The sequence below is a fragment of the Maniola hyperantus genome, chromosome 14 (genome assembly GCF_902806685.2).
Source record: "Maniola hyperantus chromosome 14, iAphHyp1.2, whole genome shotgun sequence".
NCBI classification, from domain to species: Eukaryota; Metazoa; Arthropoda; class Insecta; order Lepidoptera; family Nymphalidae; genus Maniola; species Maniola hyperantus.
The window spans coordinates 13,528,349-13,551,496 of record NC_048549.1 but is presented as its reverse complement, the minus strand read 5'-3'; the positions used below and the strand labels follow the sequence as shown (position 1 = coordinate 13,551,496).

Genomic DNA, 23,148 nt, shown 5'->3' with positions numbered 1-23,148 from the left:
TTCTATCCCTACCTACCGTTTCTAATAGGTAAGTACTGGTTTGACCTATGGTTGTAACGCAACCTCGCAGTGGGTGCTAACCTGAGGTTATTAAATTTACATCATTATGCGAACGGTTAGGAGTTGGGACACTTGGGTTTATATAGCACCATTGAACTAAATTAGTAGATAGAAGAAGCTTTTTCAAACAAACAAAAAATCGGTCGAGTGCGAGTCTTCTTCTTCTTCTTTCTTCTTTGGGGCTATACAGGTCCTTACTATCCCTGAATCACTGCGACCGTCTCCGATCTATTGTGCTTGCCTCCACTTCACACTTCCTTATCAAATCCTGTGGCCGCCAGATACAGCAGCACCTTCTTGACTGGAACTGAAGTAACGTCCTCCGGATAAATGATGTGTCTCCCTAGGTGGACGCTACGTTTGTGCATCAGAACAGGGCAGAAGCAGATAATGTGCATCGGAGTCTCGGGAGACTCGTGGCACAGTCTGCAGATGTCCGAGCCCTGGAGCTTAAGGTTATACATGTGCCTTTTCAGGCCACAGTGACCCGTTAAAGCTCGCACCAGGATGCACATATTACTTCTGTTAAGCGACAGCACCTCAGATGCTACCTTCTTGCTGAAGGATTTAACCAGCGCTTTCGAGTGGTTTAACCCTGGCAAGTTTCTCCAGCGGTTGAGTGTGTCATAGTAGCAATAGGTTAGAAGGGTAAGTTGAACCAGGCTTTTAGGAATACCGCAGACAGGCTCTGGGCCTATCTGACGTGCCTTTGCGCCTGATTTTGCCAGAATGTCCGCATTTGTGCGAGTGCGAGTCTTACAACATATGAAAGGTTCCGCACCATCGTACAAGAAATCTCAAACCAGTATCCTAATCCTAATCCTAGTCCTAGTCCTAGTCCTAGTTATACTTATTATAAATGTGAAAGTGTGCATGTTTGGATCTTTAGATGTTTGGATGTTTGTTACTCAATCACGCAAAAACGGCTGAACGGATTTGGATGAAATTTGGAATGGAGATAGATTATACCCTGGATTAGCACATAGACATAGGCTACTTTTTATTCTGGAAAATCAAAGAGTTCCCTCAGGATTTTGAAAAATGTAAACCCACGCGGACGAAGTCCTAATAAGAATTTGCAAGTTAATGATGGACAGCGACATCTTGGTGGGATTTAGTAAACTAATTAGGTATTTTGGGAAAACAATTCTTTTTTTTGTCACGGTACACAAATCCATGTTTCGGATTTTTTCCTTTACTGGCTAAAAGACATTGCTACCTGACATGATACTAAGTCAACGGAAAATACCTTGTAGGTTTTGATTCCTAGAATTGACATACATGACAGACAGACAGACAGACAACGAATTGATCCTATGAGGGTTCCTTTTTAGGGTTCCGTACCCAAAGGGTAAAACGGGACTTCGCTGTCCGTCTGTCTATCACCAGGCTATATCTCACGAACCGTGATAGTTAGTTGAAATTTTCACAGATGACGTATTTCTGTTGTCGCTATAACAACAAATACCTACTTAAAAAAAACAGAATAAAATAAATATTTAAGGGGGCTCCCATACAACATACCTACCTGTTTTTTTTGCCATTTTTATAGATGGATAGGTAGGTACGGAACCCTTCGTGCGCGAGTCTGACTCGCACTTGGCCAGTCTTTTTACTTTTTTTCCTAATAATATGCCTAGGTAGGTACCTATATTAATTATTAAGGTTATAGGTATAGCTAAATGTAGGTACTAGGTATACTCGTATAGTATTTCCATATTTATCAATTAATATTCATACGGTAATTATAATAATATACCTAACCTATTTATAGTAGGTACCTACCCGATCAAGGAAGCCGGCAGAGTTGGCGAATAACATCGACTCCGGGATCGTCGCGGACCGTCTAATTTATGATGCTCATCTAACAAAGCAACAATCGTATTAATTAAATGGCGTATGTCACCGATCCCCCCTCGTGATCTACTAAACCCCCACTTTGGGGCAGTCGTTGCCCCCCTGTAACGGTACAGGCGGGGCCTGCGCCGCTCACGCCAATCGCCGCAAGAGCTGCGCGTGCGCCGATCATCTAAACGAATGATCTAGCGCACATGTCATTTCGCGACCGCCCGATTGGTCCGTGATAAAATTTGCCACCGCTCGATTTCGGTGATCTAGTTTCACCTGCGTGAGCGCTGATTTATCGCCATCGCGATACAAAAATTCTTGACTTTTTGTCAACTTTGACCCAGTTAACACACTATTGGTCAAAACAGAAATGTATCATTAATAAATTAATGCATTGTTTCGAAACAATGTCTTTGTAAAAGTGAAATATTCATAAAGAACCGTTACAAGATCTGGAGGCATGGACCTTTGCATAAAAGCGCCATCGATAAAACGTGGAGGCACCTGCGCTCCAAACAAATAAATTACCAAGAAGCATCGCACCGACAAAATAGCCGGGCGTCATACGGTACGTGTTTTATGGGCGCATAGAGAAAGTAACGGGAACCTGTGAACGCGACCTTCCCAGCCGATGCCCGCGTGCCGACTGACAGATGAGCGCGGTAACGCGGTTTAACCTCTGATAATAAGATGGAGGGGGACAGGTATACGGGGCTGCGTACGCGCAAGAGGGACGGAAGACGTGTCTTCTTCGGTGATCGTGAAGTGCAAGATGAGTGTACAGTCACACACGAGCCACATTCGAGTGAGCCTCGGGACGGTCTCAAAAACGAACCGGGCGATTCGCGCTGCGCGTACGCACGGACGCGCGCGCTCCAATTTTAAATTTTGCGCGCCTACGGACCTCCTCGCAATTTTTTTTTTCATAAACCCTAATAATAGTTAGTGTAATCTGTGTTCTATAGTGTAAGTGGAAATATTATGCGATATAAAACAGTTGAGTGAACGATCAAACTTTTGTTTTTTTTTATGAAAACTTCGGAGCTTTTTCCAGATATCACGGTAAGTGCGATATTTTTTTTCAAGATAGAAATTATTATAAAAGCCACTTTTTGTCAAGCGGTTTTATTAATTTGGTGCTTTTAAAAGAGCTTTTGATGATCTTGTTTTATTTTAGAAAATTTTATATTTTCAAGAAATTGTAGAGCTTTTTGATACCGGCTGAATTATATTCATTAATGTTGTTTATACAATGTCAATGAAGATACCTACTGAGCATATTAAATTATATCTACCATCGGTCCTACTAATAGACGGAGTTGAGAAATCTCTATAAGTATCCCTAACAAAATACTATAATATAATATCTCGCTTACATAATAGGTATTAGGTAGGTATAATACCTATGTCAAAGCAACGTAGGTACATGGCCATAAACTGAGGAGTAGATAAACCCTAGATTAGATCCTTTTCCTATAGTGTAGTATAGGGATACTAATAAAATTGAGGAGTTCAAACCAATATAAAAGCATGAAATAAAATTTCACAGCCCACGGTACTAGCATACAACTGAATGAAAGCTGTTGGAAAATTGTACTAAAATTGTACGAAATAATATTACAGCTAGGTACCTACCTACTTACCTACTGTGTTTTGATTGAATTCAGTTTCAGCACAATTTTTAAGCTGTTTCGTTTGGAATTGAATTCAAATTAGAATTCGGTGATCAAAACCAATAACTTTGGACTCTATTTTATCGACTTTAGGTCGTTTTGCTTGAAAATGAGTTCTGTTTCAAAAACGTGCGGATAAAAGAAAAAAGTGTTTAGATCAGAAGTGTAATAGTCACACAGTTCTGTTTGCCAGCCCCTGTTGATAATGCCAGATTTTGCGTTGTTGTGTCATGAATTCTAAAATTATTTAATTGTAATTCTAGGCCTTTCAGCCAATTAAATTTATATCAATACTAGCTTATGCCTGCGACTTCGTTCGCGTGCACTATAAAAATTTCGAACCCCTATTTTACCCCCTTAGGGGTTGAATTTTTAAAAATTCTTTCTTAGCGGATGTCTACGTCATAATCTGCATGCCAAATTTCAGCCCGATCCGTCCAGTAGTTTGAGCTGTGCGTTGATATAAAAATCTGACTCAGTCAGAGTCAGATTTAGATTTATTTTATCAAAATACCAATATATACCTAACTTACATCTCTGGCGCAGTGGTGAATACTGTGGTCTTATAAGTGGGAGATTCCGGGTTCGATTTGCGGCAAGGGCAATTCTCTAGTCTCTATTCTGGTCTGGTGGGAGGCTACAGCCGTGGCCATAGTGACTACCCTACCGGCAAAGGCATGTCGTTAAACTATTTAGGTAAGTAGTCACATTTAGCGTTACATTAAGATATGTCGTGTAGAAACCGATAAGGGGTAAGCACCTATGAGTTAAATAAGACTGCCATACCCTATCTAAGTTAACCAGTTTTCATCTTGGACTGCATCATCATTCATCACTTAACACCAGCTGAGATTGCAGTCAAGGAAATTTATATTGGAATTAAAAAAATAAAATATTCACAAAATGTAGAGTCGATATATCGTGCCTATAGGCAGAGTGTTGCTGTGGTAGCTGTGCAGACTAGTGGTTAGGACGTCCGCCTTCCAATCGGAGGTCGGGGGCTCGATCCCGGGCACACACCTCTAACTTTTCGGAGTTATGTGCGTTTTTTAAGTAATTAAAATATCACTTGCTTTAACTGTGAAGGAAAACATCGTGAGGAAACCTGCATGCCTGAGAGTTCTCCATAATGTTCTCAAAGGTGTGTGAAGTCTACCAATCCGCACATGGCCAGCGTGGTAGACTATGGCCAAAACCCTTCTCACTCTGAGGGAAGACCCGTGCTCTGTAGTGAGCCGGCGATGGGTTGATCATGATGATGATGATACAAAACATTTCACAAAATGTAGAGACGATATACTTACCGTGCCCATAGGCAGAGTCCCTACATCATAATATTTCGAAACAATCACATCATTTCCAACACGAGTCGAATCCGTGACCCGATGTAATCATGCAACGTAAACATCGGATGATCCCATGGGGTCAGATCACGTGTGATTGATTACGATTACGGTCGTACGATTATGATTATGATCGTAAAGGAATTACGGTAATTCTTTGACACGCAAACTTTGCGGCCTTGCCTTTTAGCATCGCACAATACAGTGATAGTAATATCCTAGGTAGGTACATATCTTAGCGTTCCGGTACGACGCCGTGTAGAAACGAAAGGTGTATGGGTTTAATAAAAACTGCCATACCCCTTCCAGGTTAGCCCGCTATCATCTTAGACTGCATTATCACTTACCATCAGGTAAGATTGCAGTCTAAGGCTAACTTGTAGCTGAATTTAAAAAAAAAAATCTACTGTAATTTAACAAACGATAGACCTGTATATAAATAGGTAACTAGACCTACCTGTAGATCTAGAATCTAGATACCTAGATAGATCTTTGGAACCCTCCTAGCTTTAGTTTTAAGTTTGCGAAATAATTATCACCACTATATCTTACAAATCCAACATTTGACAATCGAAAAGAGTAATTTACTTATTACCTATTTTGAATAAATCATTTGACTTTGACACCTATTTATACATAAGAAGATAAGGTAGATATAAGATAGGTACATAATAGGTAGGTATATTTCAAAAAATTGTAAGTAACTTACCTATAACTGACTAGCTTATGCCCGCGACTTCGTCCGCGTGGACTTCGTGAAAAACGGATAGACCGTGAAAAGCTAGCAAACGTATTGTAGCTAGGCTCACTTTCCCATTCATAATATTAGTAGGTGTAATGCGTGAAAAATGACTTCTCATGCGCCATTTTAACTATATGATGTCAAATAATCCTTATTTTAAAGGTTAACCGTACTTTTGACATGACAATAATTGACCCATAGAGTCAAAATGGCGCGTGAGAACTGATTTTGTACGGACTATATGGATAACGGTGCAACTTTGAGAAACTCAAAACGACATCACATTGTCACTCGATTGTCACTAATAACGGTATTATACAAGATATATACCTACGACTAATCGGTCCCAGGTGGTCAAACCCAATCGGCATTATATTAGAAATTCTAATAAAACCTGCCATCAATGCTTAAATCCGCATTATTAATAAAATGAATAGAAAAATCTGTCCATTTTTTACTTTTTTACGGTCAATCTAATAAACTTACTTCACATTATCTTTCGAAACTTACCTACAGTGTAAATTATTATGTAAAAAACGTAACAATATTTAATTTTTAGATTTTACATTATCTAAATATACCTATAAACGGAAAAGGTGACTGACTGGCTGACTGAATGATCTATCAACGCACAGCTCAAACTACCTACTGGACGGACCGGACTGAAAATTTGCATGCCGATAGTTATTAAGAAAGGATTTTTGAAAATGCAACCCCTAAGGGGATGAAATAGGGGTTTGAAATCTGTGTTGCCCACGCGGACGAAGTCACGATCATAAGCTAGTTTATTACATACTAGCTGATGCCTGCGACTTCGTCCACGTGGAATTAGGTTATTAAAAATCCCGTGGGAACTCTTTGATTTTCCGGGATAAAAAGTCGCCTATGTCACTCTCCAGGTCGTTATCTATACACATGCAAAAAATCATGTCAAATCGTTGCACCGTTGCGACGTGATTGAAAGACAAACCAAAAAACAAACACACTTTCACATTTACTGATTCTAATAGAGAATGTTAACAGATGATACCTGCGATAAGTAGCCTAGATTAGTAGGTACGAATACCTATATCTTCCCCGGGATGCAACTTATCTCTGTTCCAAACATCAAAAATCGGTTTAAAGGATCGGCCCATGAATAACTAGCAGACAGACAGACAGTCGAAAATAAATGAAGTCACGTCTTACAGTTAGTTGAGAATAAATGTAAGTAATAAAACTCGTTAGCAAATCATTGTCAAGCGAGAAGCTTAGTATTTAGTTTAAAGCCGGTGAAAAGCAGTATTCGGGCTAATTAATTTATCATTTTCTGTCAGATCTAGATCTAACTGAGTTTCCGTTACTAAAAAACCGCTATAGACTGTTCAAATTTGCATATATTTAGAGTTTAATGTACACATATATCATTCAGAGTAGTTATGTCTGTGTACATTGCTTGAAATGGTAATAAAACACTAATTTCATGTCTCTACATAGGTCCCTATTTCTTATTATTGTAATATACATAGTTTTTTAAAATTAATATTATAGAGATAAAGTTTGTAAGTTTGGATATATCTAAGTACCTAGAACTTAAAAGGCAATAAGAGCCTCAATAGCTCAACCGGTATAGGAGTGGACTGAAAACCGAAAGGTCGACGGTTCAAACCCCGCCCGTTGCACTATTGTCGTACCTACTCCTAGCACAAGCCTGACTACTCCTAGCACAAGCCTGAGTCCTGACGCTTAATTGGAGAGGATTCTTAAAAAAAAAAAAAACTACTCATCCAAAAAATCTTTTACTAATAGAATAGACAGCTACTTAGGTACTCATAATTCTTGATTTCTATAGGCTATAAACTATAAATTACCAACTTTTGCCTGTGATTTCGCCCGCGTGGACTTCGGTTTTAAATATCCTGTGGGAACTTTTTGATTTTCCCGTATCCACCTATGTTACTCTCCAGGTCTACTAGGTAACTATAATGCAAAAAATATTTGTCTGGTGGGAGGATTCAACCGTGGCTAGTTACCACCCTACCGGCAAAGCCGTGCCGCCAAGCGATTTAGCGTTCCGGTACGATGCCGTGTAGAAACCAAAGGGGTATGGGTTTAATAAAAACTGCGATACCCCTTCCAGGTTAGCCCGCTATCATCTTAGACTGCATCATCACTTACCACCAGGTGAGATTGCAGTCAAGGGCTAACTTTTATCTGAATTAAAAAAAAAACACGTCGATCCGTTGCTCCGCTGCCACGTGATTGAGGATAAACCGGTAAACCAACAAACAAACAAACAAACATACTTTCGCATTTATAATATGGGTAGTGATGTAAAATAAGTACATACACACGAATGAAGTTCTAAATAATGAAATAGAAATAATTGATATGATTTATCATTATCATCATCAACCTATAGACGTCCACTGCTGGACATAGGTCTCTTGTAGGGACTTCCACACGACACGGTCTTGCACCGCTTGAATCCAGCGGCGCAAGACCGTGATATGATTAAATAAATAAAATCGATGTTAGAACGTGATGTCATTAAAGTGACAAGCGTTTATAACAGGTCAGTGCAAGATCAATAAAATCAAAAATGTGAGGTGTAGCTACAAAAAATATTGTGTATTTATCCATCGATATTATTTATCATTTGCATCGGATTGTAGAACCTTAACATACATCTACCTATTTAATAATGTAGAGACAGGTCGTGAAATTTATAAGACTAATAAAAAAATACGGGTAGGTAGGTAGATATAGGTACCATGTTCTGTGAATCTATATCCATACTTAGTAGGTATTATTAATGCAAAAGTGTGCCAGTCTGTCTGCTAGCTTTTCACAACCAATCTGTTTAACTGATTGTGACGAAATTTAGCACAAAGGTAGCCTGCAGCCCGAGGAAGGACATAGGCTAAATTTTTCCTAGAAAAACACCAAGTCCCCTCGGGATTCTTATAAAAGCTTATTCCACACTGAAGCAGTCGTGTGTATCATCTATTTGGTACAGAGATAGCTTGCATCTTAGAGGAGACGCATAATAGGCTACTTTTTATTCCAGAAAATAGTAGAGTTTGCACCTAATTAAAAATAACCGAAACTTATGCAGCCGAAACCCTGGCATTTTTGAAACTTGATGGATTTTATTCATTTTTTTAAAGTACACAATTTTAGTTATTTTTGTTCTACATTCTAAATACCTACTTGATTCAAGTTAAAGTACTAATAATAAAACAATCGATTAAGGAGGGATTAGGTGTATTGAATAAGATTTTTGCATTTGCAAGTTCTAAAATAAATATAAGATTCCTCGTAAGTAAAATAATGGCTGAAATCAAAAAAAAAAAAAAATTTGCTTGTGTGTTAATGTGAAATTACTGACTGAATAACTGACTTGTAAATAAATTTTCTGAACTGGACATCTGCAAGCAACATAAAAAAGTATCTCCTAAAGCACTCTTTTATTTACTATATTATTCTGTAGATTTATGTCCAACATGACATGAAGTATACTTTATTATGTATTTATCAATAAATATTTACCGAGCGACACATCTAACATACACTTGTTCTAAGTTAAACTTGTCTATCTGAGAACTGAGAAGCACTCGTTCCAAGATGACTTGTGACTTCATACTTTACCTTTCAACCATTTTTTGAGTTCCGTATCTTCAGAGAAAGAAAGAACCCTTAAAAGATCACTTCGTTGTCTGTCTGTCTTGTCTTTCAAGAGCTGTCAAGGGAATCAAAACCTATGTGGTACTTTCCGTTGACCTACAATTAACCTTGAATGGGAAGCTGGAAGAAATCTCTATTTAGAGATAGGTAAGCAATTCTAATGTAATTTAATTTATTATTACTGTGTAACTACAATTTTGGACGTCATGAAAAATAAAAATAAATGAAATCTGGCTGGTATTGTCTTTTAACACAAGTAAAGGAAAAAATCCGAAACTCGTTTTGTGGTTACTTCACAAAAAGAATTTAATTGTTATTTCTTGTACGATGGTACGGAACCCTTTGTATGCGAGTCCGACTTGCACTTGACCGGTTTTTTGCGAAGCATGTTTAAACGTTTTTATAGTGCATTTTTTGCATAACCTCTTACGATGAGAAATCGATTGAAACATGAAAATCGACAATGTAACGACACTATTGAGCACGGTTGTCAAACCGTGTGTACATTCTAAAACAGATTTTTATGCATTTTTTAATTTATCTATAGTTATATATATATAGTTTATTTATTTATAGTTTTTGATTTATCGTGCAAAATGACGATAAAATACGACTGTAGTACGGAGCCCTCGGTGCGCGAGCCTGACTCGCACTAGGCCGGTTTTTTATCACCGTGAGAGTTTAATTGCTGAAAATGCACATAATTCTGAAAAATTAGAGCTGTATGCCCGGGGATCGAACACAGGACTCCGAAGCCGCTGCCGAAGTCTTAACCACTAGGCTATCACCGCTAATAATTTAGATCTATTATTAAGTATACATTTTGTCATTTTCACTTAAAAATCAAGTGATTAATTCAACAGGCGAGCAGATAATTTGTTTGTACAAAAATATAACAAAACCAATTCACGCTTGCCTAAGCCTGATTAATGTGAACAATTAATTTCACTTTTAAATACAACCTTTGCCTGTTATCTTGTATTAATAAACGTGATAAATCTCATAAAAATGCACGTCCTGATTTCCAGTTGATATTGAAATGTCAACGCGTTTAAGATTTAATCACTTTTTCTAATAAAATTTAACGATATGGGCGTGGCCCGTCGATGTGGGTGGACTCTTGTAATTTTTCTTTAAAAAAACTTGTTTTAAATTAAAATTCTTAATGAAAATACAGGGTCATAAAATTAATGATTTTACACTAGTAACGGGCCGCCATTTCTTTAAGCATTCTCGAAGATGTTAGTACAAAACTTGTGCCAAAATTCTATCTATGTAATCTATGTTGCGAGTGATGACATATGGATCCGAGACATGGTCGCTAACTATGGGCCTCATAAGAAAGCTCAGATTCACTCAGCGGGCGATTGAGAGAGCTATGTTTGGAGTTTCTCTACGTGATCAAATCTGACATGAGGAGATCCGTAGGAGAACTAGAGTAACCGACATAGCTCAATGGGTTGCGAAGCTGAAGTGAACTGATAGACGTTGGGGTCCCAAGGTGCTGGAATGGCGACCTCGCACCGGAAAGTCCAGCGTTGGAAGACATAGTGGGGGGTCTCCCAACGCTGTGCCTTTCGGTGCGAGGTATAGGTTGCACATAATGGAAAATTAATAATGCGTAGGTACCCACTTGATTCTATTTATACACCAGCCTTTAAATGCACTTTAAGATCCGTCGTGATTTCATCGATATCGTATTAATACAGAGAAGGCTGCAAAGTGCAGCACCTTGTATAATTAAACAACAAAACATGAGTGCCTCGGAACAAGGCTTTTATGTAATAACATTTGTGGTATAAAGTATAAGCGAGGAGCGGGTACGATTAAAATAATTATCATTGCGCAAAAAAATCTTTTTCAATGTGCTATAACCCATTTCGTAGTAGTTGTACAGCTTAATGTTACGATCCCAATCACTCTCTCACTATAGGATAAAATTCACTGATGCACTGAAAATAGGTACCATAAATTCAGCCAATCATAACCATTGAGTTTGTATTGTAGCAATCCGCGACGATGAAATGTCTATTCCATCGCATATTTTCATTAGATCTATTCGATTAAAGCTAATTTGCATGAAAGACTCAACTTAGTTCAGTTAGGTTAGTTTACAAAAAACTAAATATGATTAGATTATGAACTTGCAATCTTATTTGTTAAATGATAGATTAAAAAAGGATTTGCCTGTTTGGATAATTTACACTAGATTTTATAAGGTCTACGCATAGTTTTTCCTATTATTTCGGTAATTATTTCCTGATATGTAATCCGGACAATTTATCATTTAGAGGATCATTGTTTAGAGGTAAACTACAAACATTTTATAAGAGTAAAACTGTTTTAAATATCACTATCATCAACACATCGTCAGTACACTACTGAGCAATTTCAGAATGACAAGGGTTTTTGGCTAGTCTACCACTCTGGCCAAGTGCAGATTTGTAAACTTTACACACCTTTGAGAACAATATGGAGAACTCTCAAGCATGCAGCTTACCTCACGATGTATTCCAAGCAAGTGATATTTTATTGACTAAAATGCACATAACTTCCCGGCATCAACCCCTGAATCTCTCAAATAGACGTCCGACGTCTTAAACACAAGGCTATCACTGTTTATCTAGTTAGTCCAATAATCGCTTTCACTTGTACCTTAGCGTACATCACCACAGAACAAAGTAGAAAGTGAACATCTAAGGTTTAACACTGAGTGTGCGGTCAGTACGGCTTGTGATGACATTTTCCCCTCTTTACGAGACACTTTACACTTGCGACTATCAATCGTCGAATCACTTTACTAAATAGGATTTCATTCGATGATAATGGACGCTTTTCCGAAGAAATTTTGTGACTCAGAAGGGGTTTCTTAGCAACTAAAGCTAAAAAAATCGTTTTTTATCGTTTCTTTTTTACCTACCCTTCAAAGAAATTTCTCAACAATTTTTACCTTATTTTGCCTTTGACTTTATGGGTGCGATACCTAGGAGAGACGCCGCCGCACAGGTTTGAATTCGCAATTTTTGATATTACGTACCTATTTAAAAAATTAAATTAAATTATTTTCTAATGTATCGATCGTAACAAAACATTAATCCACTCAATCCATACCAATCAAACGGAATAGGTGACTGACTGACTGATCTATCAACGCACATCTCAAACTACTGGACGGATCAGGCTGAAATTTGGCATGCAGATAGCTATTATGACGTAGGCATCTGCTAAGAAAGGATTTTTGAAAATTCAACCCCTAAGGGGGTGAAATAGGAGTTTGAAATTTGTGTAGTCCACGCGGACGAAGTCGCGAGCATAAGCTAGTGATAAATAAAATAATTGAATAAAAAGTGGTTTTCTTATATTATAAGTACTACACTTTATATTCTGGAAAGTGTTTATTTATTTTATATTATAAAATTAACAAATAAACTATTAATAAACTTAAATCTAAAAAAAAACAACATTAAATTAAAACTAAAATAAATTAAATTAAATCTAAAACCTCGTCGAGACCACCGCAGCGAGGCATTGTACCCAAGATGCTGGCAGCATTACCTCTTTGGATGGCCAAACTAATTCTTTGACCAAGGTAGCTGCCAGCTCTCGGGTCCCCGGTTGACTCGATAACTCTTTTTGCAATTTCTTCAAAAAGAGCTCGAGCCCCCGGGCCCCACGGCCCCAAGGTCTCCACACCAAAAGGCACGAATACGAAGCTTCCATCGAGGTTTCTGGAAAGTTACTTACTTCAGAGGTGCTTGTAATTCTATTGACAACATATTGATGTCCCACTGAGAGGACGCTGTTCCGAAACTCACTTGTTTTGCCGCTAATGAAAAATACATATCGATTTTTAAAGTTACAGAACTTTTTTCGATAACTTTCTAAGATTATTAATCGATTAATATTTATTGCCCTTCCCTATATTAACTTTTCTTTTAAATAAACTCAATAATAACTTAATTACATTGAAATGTTAATGAAAATTTAATAACCGTTTTTAAAATCAACAGAACCGTTTTCAGGGTTCCGTACTAACATGATCTTATTACTAAGCCTTCGCTATCCGTCCGTCTGTTCACCCGTCTATGCGTCCTATGGATAGAGATTCATCTGTCAGTCCGTCTGTCTGTCTGGTTGCGGGCTATACCTCATGAACTGTAATGGGTAGAGAGTTGAAAATTTCGCGGAATGTGTATTTCTATAAGTGCTTTAACAACAAATACTAAAGATTCTAAAATGGCCATCTTGCAAATTAAAAATAAAATAAAAGGTGTTATTTCTTGTAGATGGTACGGAACACTTCGTGTTTGAGCCCAACTCGCACTTGGCCGGTTTTTATTTGGTTAACTTTCTAACATTAATTGTAACTTAATCGTTTAACAGTTATTGGTCTTATTAACTTTAACTCAATGAAATTATAGATATTCTGTAAGTACTTACCTATCTATTTAGATTCATTGATAACTGATGGCACAGGCGAGCAGTTTATAGAGGCTCAAAAACATTGCTTACCCTAGTTATGTGCTAACTGCTAATAAAGCAGTGATAGATAGCGTAGTGGTTATAAGACACCGGCCTTCTGATCGGGCGTTCGGGAATCGATGCTGGGCTATTCACGTCAGTTCACCGTTAGAGATTTTATTTTATTGGATTTCACTCACGATGGATGAACGCTAGAATGCATGAAGTCTTTAGTATAGATTAGCCAAGCATACAAAAGACATCAACGCGTTCGTGGCTCGAATACAGCATAATATTATTTTATTATTTCTATGTCATGACCTATTTATTCTTTTTGACATAATCCAGTAAATTATGATTTTTAAATCATTTCTAATTATTAACTACAACTATTAGTTTTTAGTGTCTTGAACTTTGACTTTTCCGTGATAAAAAGTAGCCTCCTGTATGAAGCTATCCCTGTAGGTACCAAATTTTGTCAAAATCGTTTAAACGGATGGGTTGTAAAAATTTAACGGACAGACAGACACAATTTCACGTTTATTATAAAATATGGATAGTGTAAATAAAAAGACTATTATAATGATAATGATGACTGATGCCCGCGACTTTGTCCGCGTGGATTTACGTTTTTCAAAATCCACGCGGACACTCTTTGATTTTACGGGATAAAAAGTAGATTATGTGTTAATTCAGGGTATAATCTATCTCCACTATAAATTTCAGCCAAATCCGTCTAGTAGTTTTAGCGTGATTGAGTAACTAACATCCACACTTTCACATCCATACTAATATTATATATGCGATAGTGTGTCTGTCTGTCTGCTAGCCTTTCACGGCCCAACCGTTCAACCGATTTTGACGAAATTTGGTACAGTGTTAGCTTATATCCCGGGGAAGGACATAGGCTACTTTTTATCCCGGAGAATTTTCTCACGGGATTTCAAAAACCTAAATCCACGCGGACGAAGTCGCGGGCATCATCTAGTCTATAATATTATTAGGATTAGGATTATGAGACGTGATTTTATTTTCTAGTGTACCGCTAACCAGTGTCAATAATTACTTTAATTGCAATCACTTTGATAGCAATAAGACATTAGTCACAAAGAATATTTTATGCGCTTATAGCTTTTAATTGTGTCCAAGAAGAAATAACAACATTGTTTCCATAACTATTCTGTTTTCCAATTTTGGTATAGAATGCTAAAGAGGGTTAGCGTTTAGCTCTTCACGTGAAATAATGTTAATTATGACAGTTGTAATCATTGCTATCCTTAAGCTTGGTTCACACTTAATCACTTACTGTACATAGAACATCACTTGATTTAACGGCGGAGGAAAACATCGTAAGGAAACCTGCATGCCTGCAGCTCGCTACAGAGCACGGGTCTCCTCTCAGAGTGAGAAGGGTTTTGGCCATAGTCTACCACACTGGTCATGTGCAGATTGTTTGCTTCACACACCTTTGAGAACATTATGGAAAACTCTCAGGCATGCAGGTTTCCTCACGATGTCTTCCTTGACCGTCAAAACGAGTGATATTTAATTATTACTTAAAACGCACTTAACTCAAAAAAGTTAGAGGTGCGTGCCCGGGATCGAACCCCTGACCTCCGATGAGAAGGTGGACGTCCTAACCACTAGGCTGTCACAGCTTATTATGTAAATATTCTCAAACAATAACTCAGAAAAAGGTTAGGTTAGGTTAGGACATCCGCCTTCTAATCGGAGGTCGGGGGTTCGATCCCGGGCACGCACCTCTAACTTTTCGGAGTTATGTGCGTTTTAATTAATTAAATATCACTTGCTTTAACGGTGAAGGAAAACATCGTGAGGAAACCTGCATGCCTGAGAATTCTCCATAATGTTCTCAAAGGTGTGTGAAGTCTACCAATCCGGCACATGGCCAGCGTGGTAGACTATGGTCAATACCCTTCTCACTCTGAGAGGCGACCCGTGCTCTGTAGTGAGCCGATGATGGGTTGATCATGATGATGATGAACTCAGAAAAAGACATAACATGCGTTAAGTTTTGGTCCACCGTCGATGTACACTTGACTAGTTTCGGTCTGAATGTTTCTTAAATGCAAGAAAACTTAAACATACGAGTTGCATTCAATCATAATAAGTTCTCATGCTCGGAGCACTACCTGAATGTTATGGATATCCTTAAAAGTTTTGTAATTGCACATTTTATATCCTATTAAGTATTATTCACATGCATATTATAAAATACCTGGCCAATTTTAGGATATAAATTACACAGTTTTTTTAATTATCTTAACGACTAAATAACGGCTCAGATAAAAACAGCTGATGCGATTACAAGTCTCAATAGCTCTACGGTTGAGGAGCGGACTGAATTCTGAAAGGTTGGCGGTTCAACCCCCACCCGTTGCACTATTGTCGTACCTACTTCTAGAACAAGCTTTACGCTAAGTTGGAGGGGAAACGGGGATATTAATCATGATTAGCATTAGATTTTTTTAAATTATTCTCTTTAATAATGAATTCTAGCCCCGTAAACTACCGCTATTCACAAAATTACGTCATTTTATTACTACAGTCCAAGACCCTATTTAAGACTGTCAAATCTTGTAACTTATGTGCCAGTCTTGAGTATTTAACTTACACTTTAGAGTATTTAATTTTTTATTTTCCGTTTCCTTTTTTAGCAATAGGTACTCTTGAAGCTTAGAGAATATGTCTTTCTATTATCTCTTCTAGAATTCTCTCTTTCTAGAATCGACGCCAATAGCTGTTATTAATTGAACCGTTATTTAGTTAGTTCGTAAATATCATCATCATGATCAACCCATCACCGGCTCACTACAGAGCACGGGTCTTCTCTCAGAGTGAGAAGGGTTTTGGCCATAGTCTACCACGCTGGCCATGTGCGGATTGTTAGACTTCACACACCTTTGAGAACATTATGGAGAACTCTCAGGCATGCAGGTTTCCTCACGATGTTTTACTTCACAGTTAAAGCAAGTGATATTTTTAATTACTTAAACTTAAAAAACGCACATAACTCCAAAAAGGTAGTGCGTGCCCGGGATCGAACCCCCGACCTCCGATTAGAAGGCGGATGTCCTAACCACTAGGCTACCACAGCGTTTAGTTCGTAAATATACTATGATGTGATCTTAGCCTTAGAGGAACAAATCAGGTTCAGTGCAGTTATGACGCTCTAAATATTCCAGCGGGCGCTTCTTCGAAATGTTAAATATGGCTGCGATTAAAACTCGTTTTAATTCAGCGTGTTTTTATTCACTTCTATGGAATTGTAGCAAGGATAGTTTATGGTACAAGAGCCACAGATTGAATTGAGGTTAGGTTTATATTTGAATAAGAAAAATTATTTTTCTGGATCTAACTTATCAGATTATTAGCACCAAAGTAGACCGTAATAATCTTGCGATATTACCTAACATAAAAATCTCAAGTAAGTTACTGTTAAACTTTGACCACCAATACCAGTACCCGTAGTACAAGATTTTACTTCTCACCAAACCAAACCAAATTCGAGAGTCGAAATACTTCCGCGTTACAGTAAACTGGATCTTAAATGCCTTCTTTTAAAGCTCAAGTTTGTCTACACTTCTACAGCCAGCGCTCCAAGCGGAAACATTGCGAAATTAAAATCAGTGGCATTGAATATTTGACTTCAATTCAAGGCTGTTTAGGTTCTTTTTACTGTAACGCGGAAGTATTTCGACTCTCGAATTTGGTTTGGTTTGGTGAGACGTAAAATCTTGTACTACGGGTACAGCAACGTTGGTTGCAGAAGTCAGTATTCACAGCTTCATGATTTTTAATAAGGCCAAAGACCCAAAATCTTGGTTCAAAATTATCAAATTCTAACCCATAGTTCACTCTTCCTCTTGGAGTAACACATTTTGCGTGTACTAGGTTCTGATCTTTAGTGGTTATCGATAACACAAAAGAGAGTCAACTCAAATTCAAATCATTTGATACTTTTAAATGCACTTTCTACAGTGAATTATATTATTTTAATCAATTTATTTTGTTACAAAATTAGGTAATAATGATAAAAAATATTTTATCTTACTTGAATGGTTGTTTTCATTTATTAATTAACAGCCGCACTCAGAGTCGCTAATCGTTACTTAAGAATTAAGATTGTGTTAAAACGAGACAGATTTATGTGAGAGATATAGCTCTGTCTCGTTTTAACTAAACTTAAGTAACGATTAAGCGACTCTGAGTGTGGCTGTAAGAGTGGGAAATAATTTTAAATGTAAACAAAGATAATATCTTTTAAACCATCTTATTTTATTCTACTTTTATTATTGCTACTAGAATACTAACCTTTCCCGTTTAGATAGCCAAGATTTAATGTTATCGAATGAAATCTACTAATCAATTTGTTTTCTATGGTTATTACCCTATTTATGTATGCAGAGTTCACATGAAATTATCTCGGGCTTTTTATGGGAAACTTCACGTAAAATTATTACTAGAATTTAAATTCAACTATAATTCACTATATTTTAAAACAACCAAAGGTGAATGGAAACATTTAATTTAGTTAGGTGAGTTTGGGACTGGTTTGTACAATTACTGTTGTTAAAGAATCATCATCATCATAATCATCATCATCATCATCATCATCATCATGATCTACCCATCGCCGGCTCACTTCTAAACACGGGTCTCCTCTCGGAATGAGAAGGGTTAGACTGTAATCTACCACGCTGGTCAAGTGCGGATCGGCAGACTCCACATACCTTTGAGAACAATCAATATAGAGAACTCTTAGGCATGCAGGTTTCCCTTCGAAAAGTCAGAGGCTCGTGCCCGGGATCGAACCCCAGACTCCCCGACTAGAAGGCAAACGTATTAACCGATGTCGTCTGTCCACCAACTGGGAAGAACTTTGTTTCTGAAATTGTACCTATTTTATTATATTTTTTGAATCCCACATAATCTATACAGTCAGAAGAAATCATCAGGTCAAAGTAAACTTCATCACATTGTAATGCATAACATAATTTTTGAATACATAATTTCAAAAATTGCGGAACCGGCAGGATTCGAACCTGCGTCTCCTGCGATCGCGCCTGCGACTCTCTGACCGCTAAGCGACGACGCGCGACGGTTCGCTTGCTGCGAGTGACGAAATTTATGATATATGTTCACTCAGTACTGAAGCGACTGTTAATGCCATCTAGTAGCGACTCTTTGCAGTTATCGAAACTACTTTCAAATACCCATAATATTTTAATGCAGCTCTTTGAACGAGAAATGATATTACAAACACTATCATAAAAATATAAATATAATATAATGCATAACATAATATTTTGAAGTAAGTTCGAAGATGACCTTAAATACCTTCAATACAATTTACATAATATAAAATATTTTATTGGTAGAGATCAAGATTTGGTCAAATATTTGTAATGTCGCGTCCTCTGACATCACAGATATGGCTGGGTAAATAAGCTACCGAACGTTGTGTGGTCTCATATTATTAAAAGTTAATTTAGCTTGGCCGCACATATACCTATTTGATTTGATAGATATTAGTAGGGTATGTGTTAATCTTTACCTAAAATTATAAGTGAAGTGAATAAGATGAGGCCCGCGGCTTTATCAGCGTGGATTTAAGTTAAAAATCGGCCAAGTGCGAGTCAGGCTCGCGCAATGAGGGTTCCGTACTACAGTCGTATTTTTTTGACATTTTGCACGATAATTCAAAAACTATGATGCATAAAAATAAATAAAAATCTGTTTTAGAATGTATAAGTGAAGACCTTTCATATGATACCCCACTTGATATAGTCACTCACTTCGAAAGTTGAAAATACTAATTATTAGTTCATGACCACAATTTAACTTTTTTTGTGTGATCTAACCCCTAAATTCACGGTTTTCAGATTTTTCCCCAAATGTCGAATATAAGATCTACCTACCTGCCAAATATCATGATTCTAGGTCAACGGGAAGTACCCTGTAGGTTTCTTGACAGACAGACGGACAGACAGACAGACAACAAAGTGATCCTATAATGGGTTCCGTTTTTCCTTTTGAGGAACGGAACCCTAAAAAAGGGATTAAAAAAGTTTGCTCGGTTATTCCAGCCACCGTGGTACATAGCTTTATTACAAAATATTGATAAATGGTACATAAACGTCCCATGAAGATTATCTAGGCGTAACATGTAGGACAAAAACCCGTGAGCTGATGTTTTGCGCTCTCTAACGAAGGGCATTGTTGAGGGTCATATAGACCCCAGTAAAATTGAACACTATGTGTGTAGCGTATGGTCTAAGTTATAAGCAATGACAATTTAAAAAGACAGACAGACAGACAGACAGACAGACAACAAAGTGATCCTATAAGGGTTCCGTTTTTCCTTTTGAGGTACGGAACCCTAAAAAACCCCATGGGGACTTTTTGATTTTCCGGGAAAAAAGTAGCTATGTCATTATTCAGGCCTTCAGCTATATCCATGCAAAAAAAATAGCATTGCGGCGCGCATACGTGTGCCACAAATAAACGTACGAATTTGTGTTCAATTTTGTAAAATACCAAAATAATATGAGTTTTGCCTTATTGGAGTTTTATCATAAAAAATACCACACTTAAATCATTAATATTATAAATACGAAAGGATGTCTATCGTTTGTCTGTAATCTGTTAGTTTTTTCCGGCAAATCCAATTAACTGATGATGCTGACAAAATTGGATATAGAGTGAGCTTGCATCCCAAGGAAGGCTACTTTTTGTCCTTGAAAGTCAAATAAATCCTACGGGATTTTTAAAAACCAAAATGCACGCGAATGAAGATCTAGTAAGTCCTGTAACTATATTATAAAAAAAAACATTCTCACTGACGGAAAAGAGCTAGTGTTAAATGTTTCAAAACCCATACATGTTTTACAAGTCGCTCTAATTTCAAATCAAATCAGACGCCGTTCACACGTCACGTCACGACACGATCCGTCAGGGGTCATCCGTCGTGACGTATCTGTGTGACCCGGATCATTGGATTAGATTAAGCGCACACTAATAAAATATATTCATAATTAAATTTTTTTAAACACACTTTTTTAAAGTTAATGAAATGATAGCTTTTTGTTGGTACATTATTTTTGTGATCATCATCACGATCAGGCCATCACCGGCTCACTACTGAGAACGAGTCTCCTCATGGAATGAGTACATTTAAGGCCATAGTCGTGATACAAAAATCACATATCACATGATTGGGTGTGTATACACATACTCGCACATTTTAATTTATTACGAGTTACGACACATCATTATCATCATCATGATCAACCCATCGCTGCCCCACTATACCTACTATCATATTATTGTGTCTCCTCTCAGAATGAGAAGGCTGTAGTCCACCATGCTGGCCAAGTACGGATTGGCAGATTTCACACACGGTCGAGAAAATTATGGAGCTTTTAGGCATGCACGTTTTATCACAATGATTTCCTTCCCCTCTGAAGTAAGTGATAATTAAATGCTTAAAACGTACGTAACTCAGAAAAAATAGAGGTGCCTGGGATCGAACCCCCGACCTTCCGAACTATTAGGCTATCTTTGCTTCTTTACCGATGGATGGATAGTACGAATAGGGCATCCATCATATTTCCCCTGTCTCTCCATGATCTAATTTACATAACATTCTGCATGAGTGGTGACCTCACGGGCCCCCTTTAAATTCCGACCGGACGCCATATTTCCCCGACTGTCATCCTCGACATGCGCCCGCGCATGTTGACGTCCCGTGTCAAAATACATAGAAACCTTATTAAAAAATCTATAGAGTTTCGTTTCCGATGATCTTTTATTATACCTTGCCCCATATATTTTATTATATATGACCAGCAAAACGTTATGATCAAATTGAGGGGTTGTGACGAAGGTCAAATGCTGCCAAATGACCCCTAAATAGCCTGAAATACAGGTTAATGTACACACACACCATGTATCCATCATATTTCCCCTGTCTCTCCATGATCTAATTTAAATAACATTCTGAGTGGTGACCTCACGGGCCCCCTTTAAATTCCGACCGGACGCCATATTTCCCCGACTGTCATCCTCGACATGCGCCCGCGCATGTTGACGTCCCGTGTCAAAATACATAGAAACCTTATTAAAAAATCTATAGAGTTTCGTTTCCGATGATCTTTTATTATACCTTGCCCCATATATTTTATTATATATGACCAGCAAAACGTTATGATCAAATTGAGGGGTTGTGACGAAGGTCAAATGCTGCCAAATGACCCCTAAATAGCCTGAAATACAGGTTAATGTACACACACACCATGTATCCATCATATTTCCCCTGTCTCTCCATGATCTAATTTAAATAACATTCTGAGTGGTGACCTCACGGGCCCCCTTTAAATTCCGACCGGACGCCATATTTCCCCGACTGTCATCCTCGACATGCGCATGTTGACGTCCCGTGTCAAAATCTCAGACGTACTATGACGGACGAGTTAATTTGAATGATTCGAACACTTTAGCTGCATTACATTTTGTGAAACACTGATTATATTAATGTAGATTACGGGTCACGGTTCAATGTTTTAGTATAGGTACATGAATAAGTAATAGATCATAGATGAACCTATTAGACTAAGAGCCCGTGAGGGCCAGATCTTCGTTATTTTATAAAAACTGAATATTTCTCTGCGTATTGTTCCCAACACAGGGAGGAACGATCCGCGACTATGAAGTTTGAATCATGGTGGCTTTGGTAGATAATAATAGGTAACAAAGGTGTAAAAACAATTACCTACGTCAAAGTAGGTATAAAATGTATTTTTTTTATATTTTCCTCGGAATAGTATGTACCTATTAGAAATCACGTCACGCATTACCAGATACTTAGCATCGTGGCAATCCCCTGCCCCCTTAAAGTTTAATAGTTTCAGGATGTCTGGAAGGGGTATACGCAGAGAAACTTTCAGTACCCGTAGTACAAGATTTTACGTCTCACCAAACCAAACCAAATTCGAAAGTCGAAATACTTCCGCGTTACAGTAAAATGGACCTAAACAGCATTGAATTGAAGTCAAATATTCAATGCCACTGATTTTAATTTCGCAATGTTTCCGATTGGAGCGCTGGCTGTAGAAGTGTAGACAAACTTGAGCTTTAAAACAAGGCATTTAAGATCCAGTTTACTGTAACGCGGAAGTATTTCGACTCTCGAATTTGGTTTGGTTTGGTGAGACGTAAAATCTTGTACTACGGGTACTGGTTTTATATAATAACTAGCTTATGCTCGCGACTTCGTCCGCGTGGACTACACAAATTTCAACCCCCTATTTCACCCCCTTTGGGGTTTAATTTT

General features: G+C 37.7%; 1 protein-coding gene across 1 annotated transcript in view; it reads left to right on the top strand.

The window, feature by feature from the left end:
• The first annotated feature begins 2,708 nt into the window (after window positions 1-2,708).
• LOC117988394 (protein embryonic gonad-like) overlaps window positions 2,709-23,148 on the top strand; it is a 174,785-nt gene continuing 154,345 nt past the window's right edge. The window contains exon 1 of the mRNA XM_034975525.2: window positions 2,709-2,970. Within this exon, the coding sequence (XP_034831416.2) occupies window positions 2,938-2,970 (33 nt within the window). The 5' untranslated portion in view covers window positions 2,709-2,937. The remainder of the gene's footprint in view (window positions 2,971-23,148) is intronic.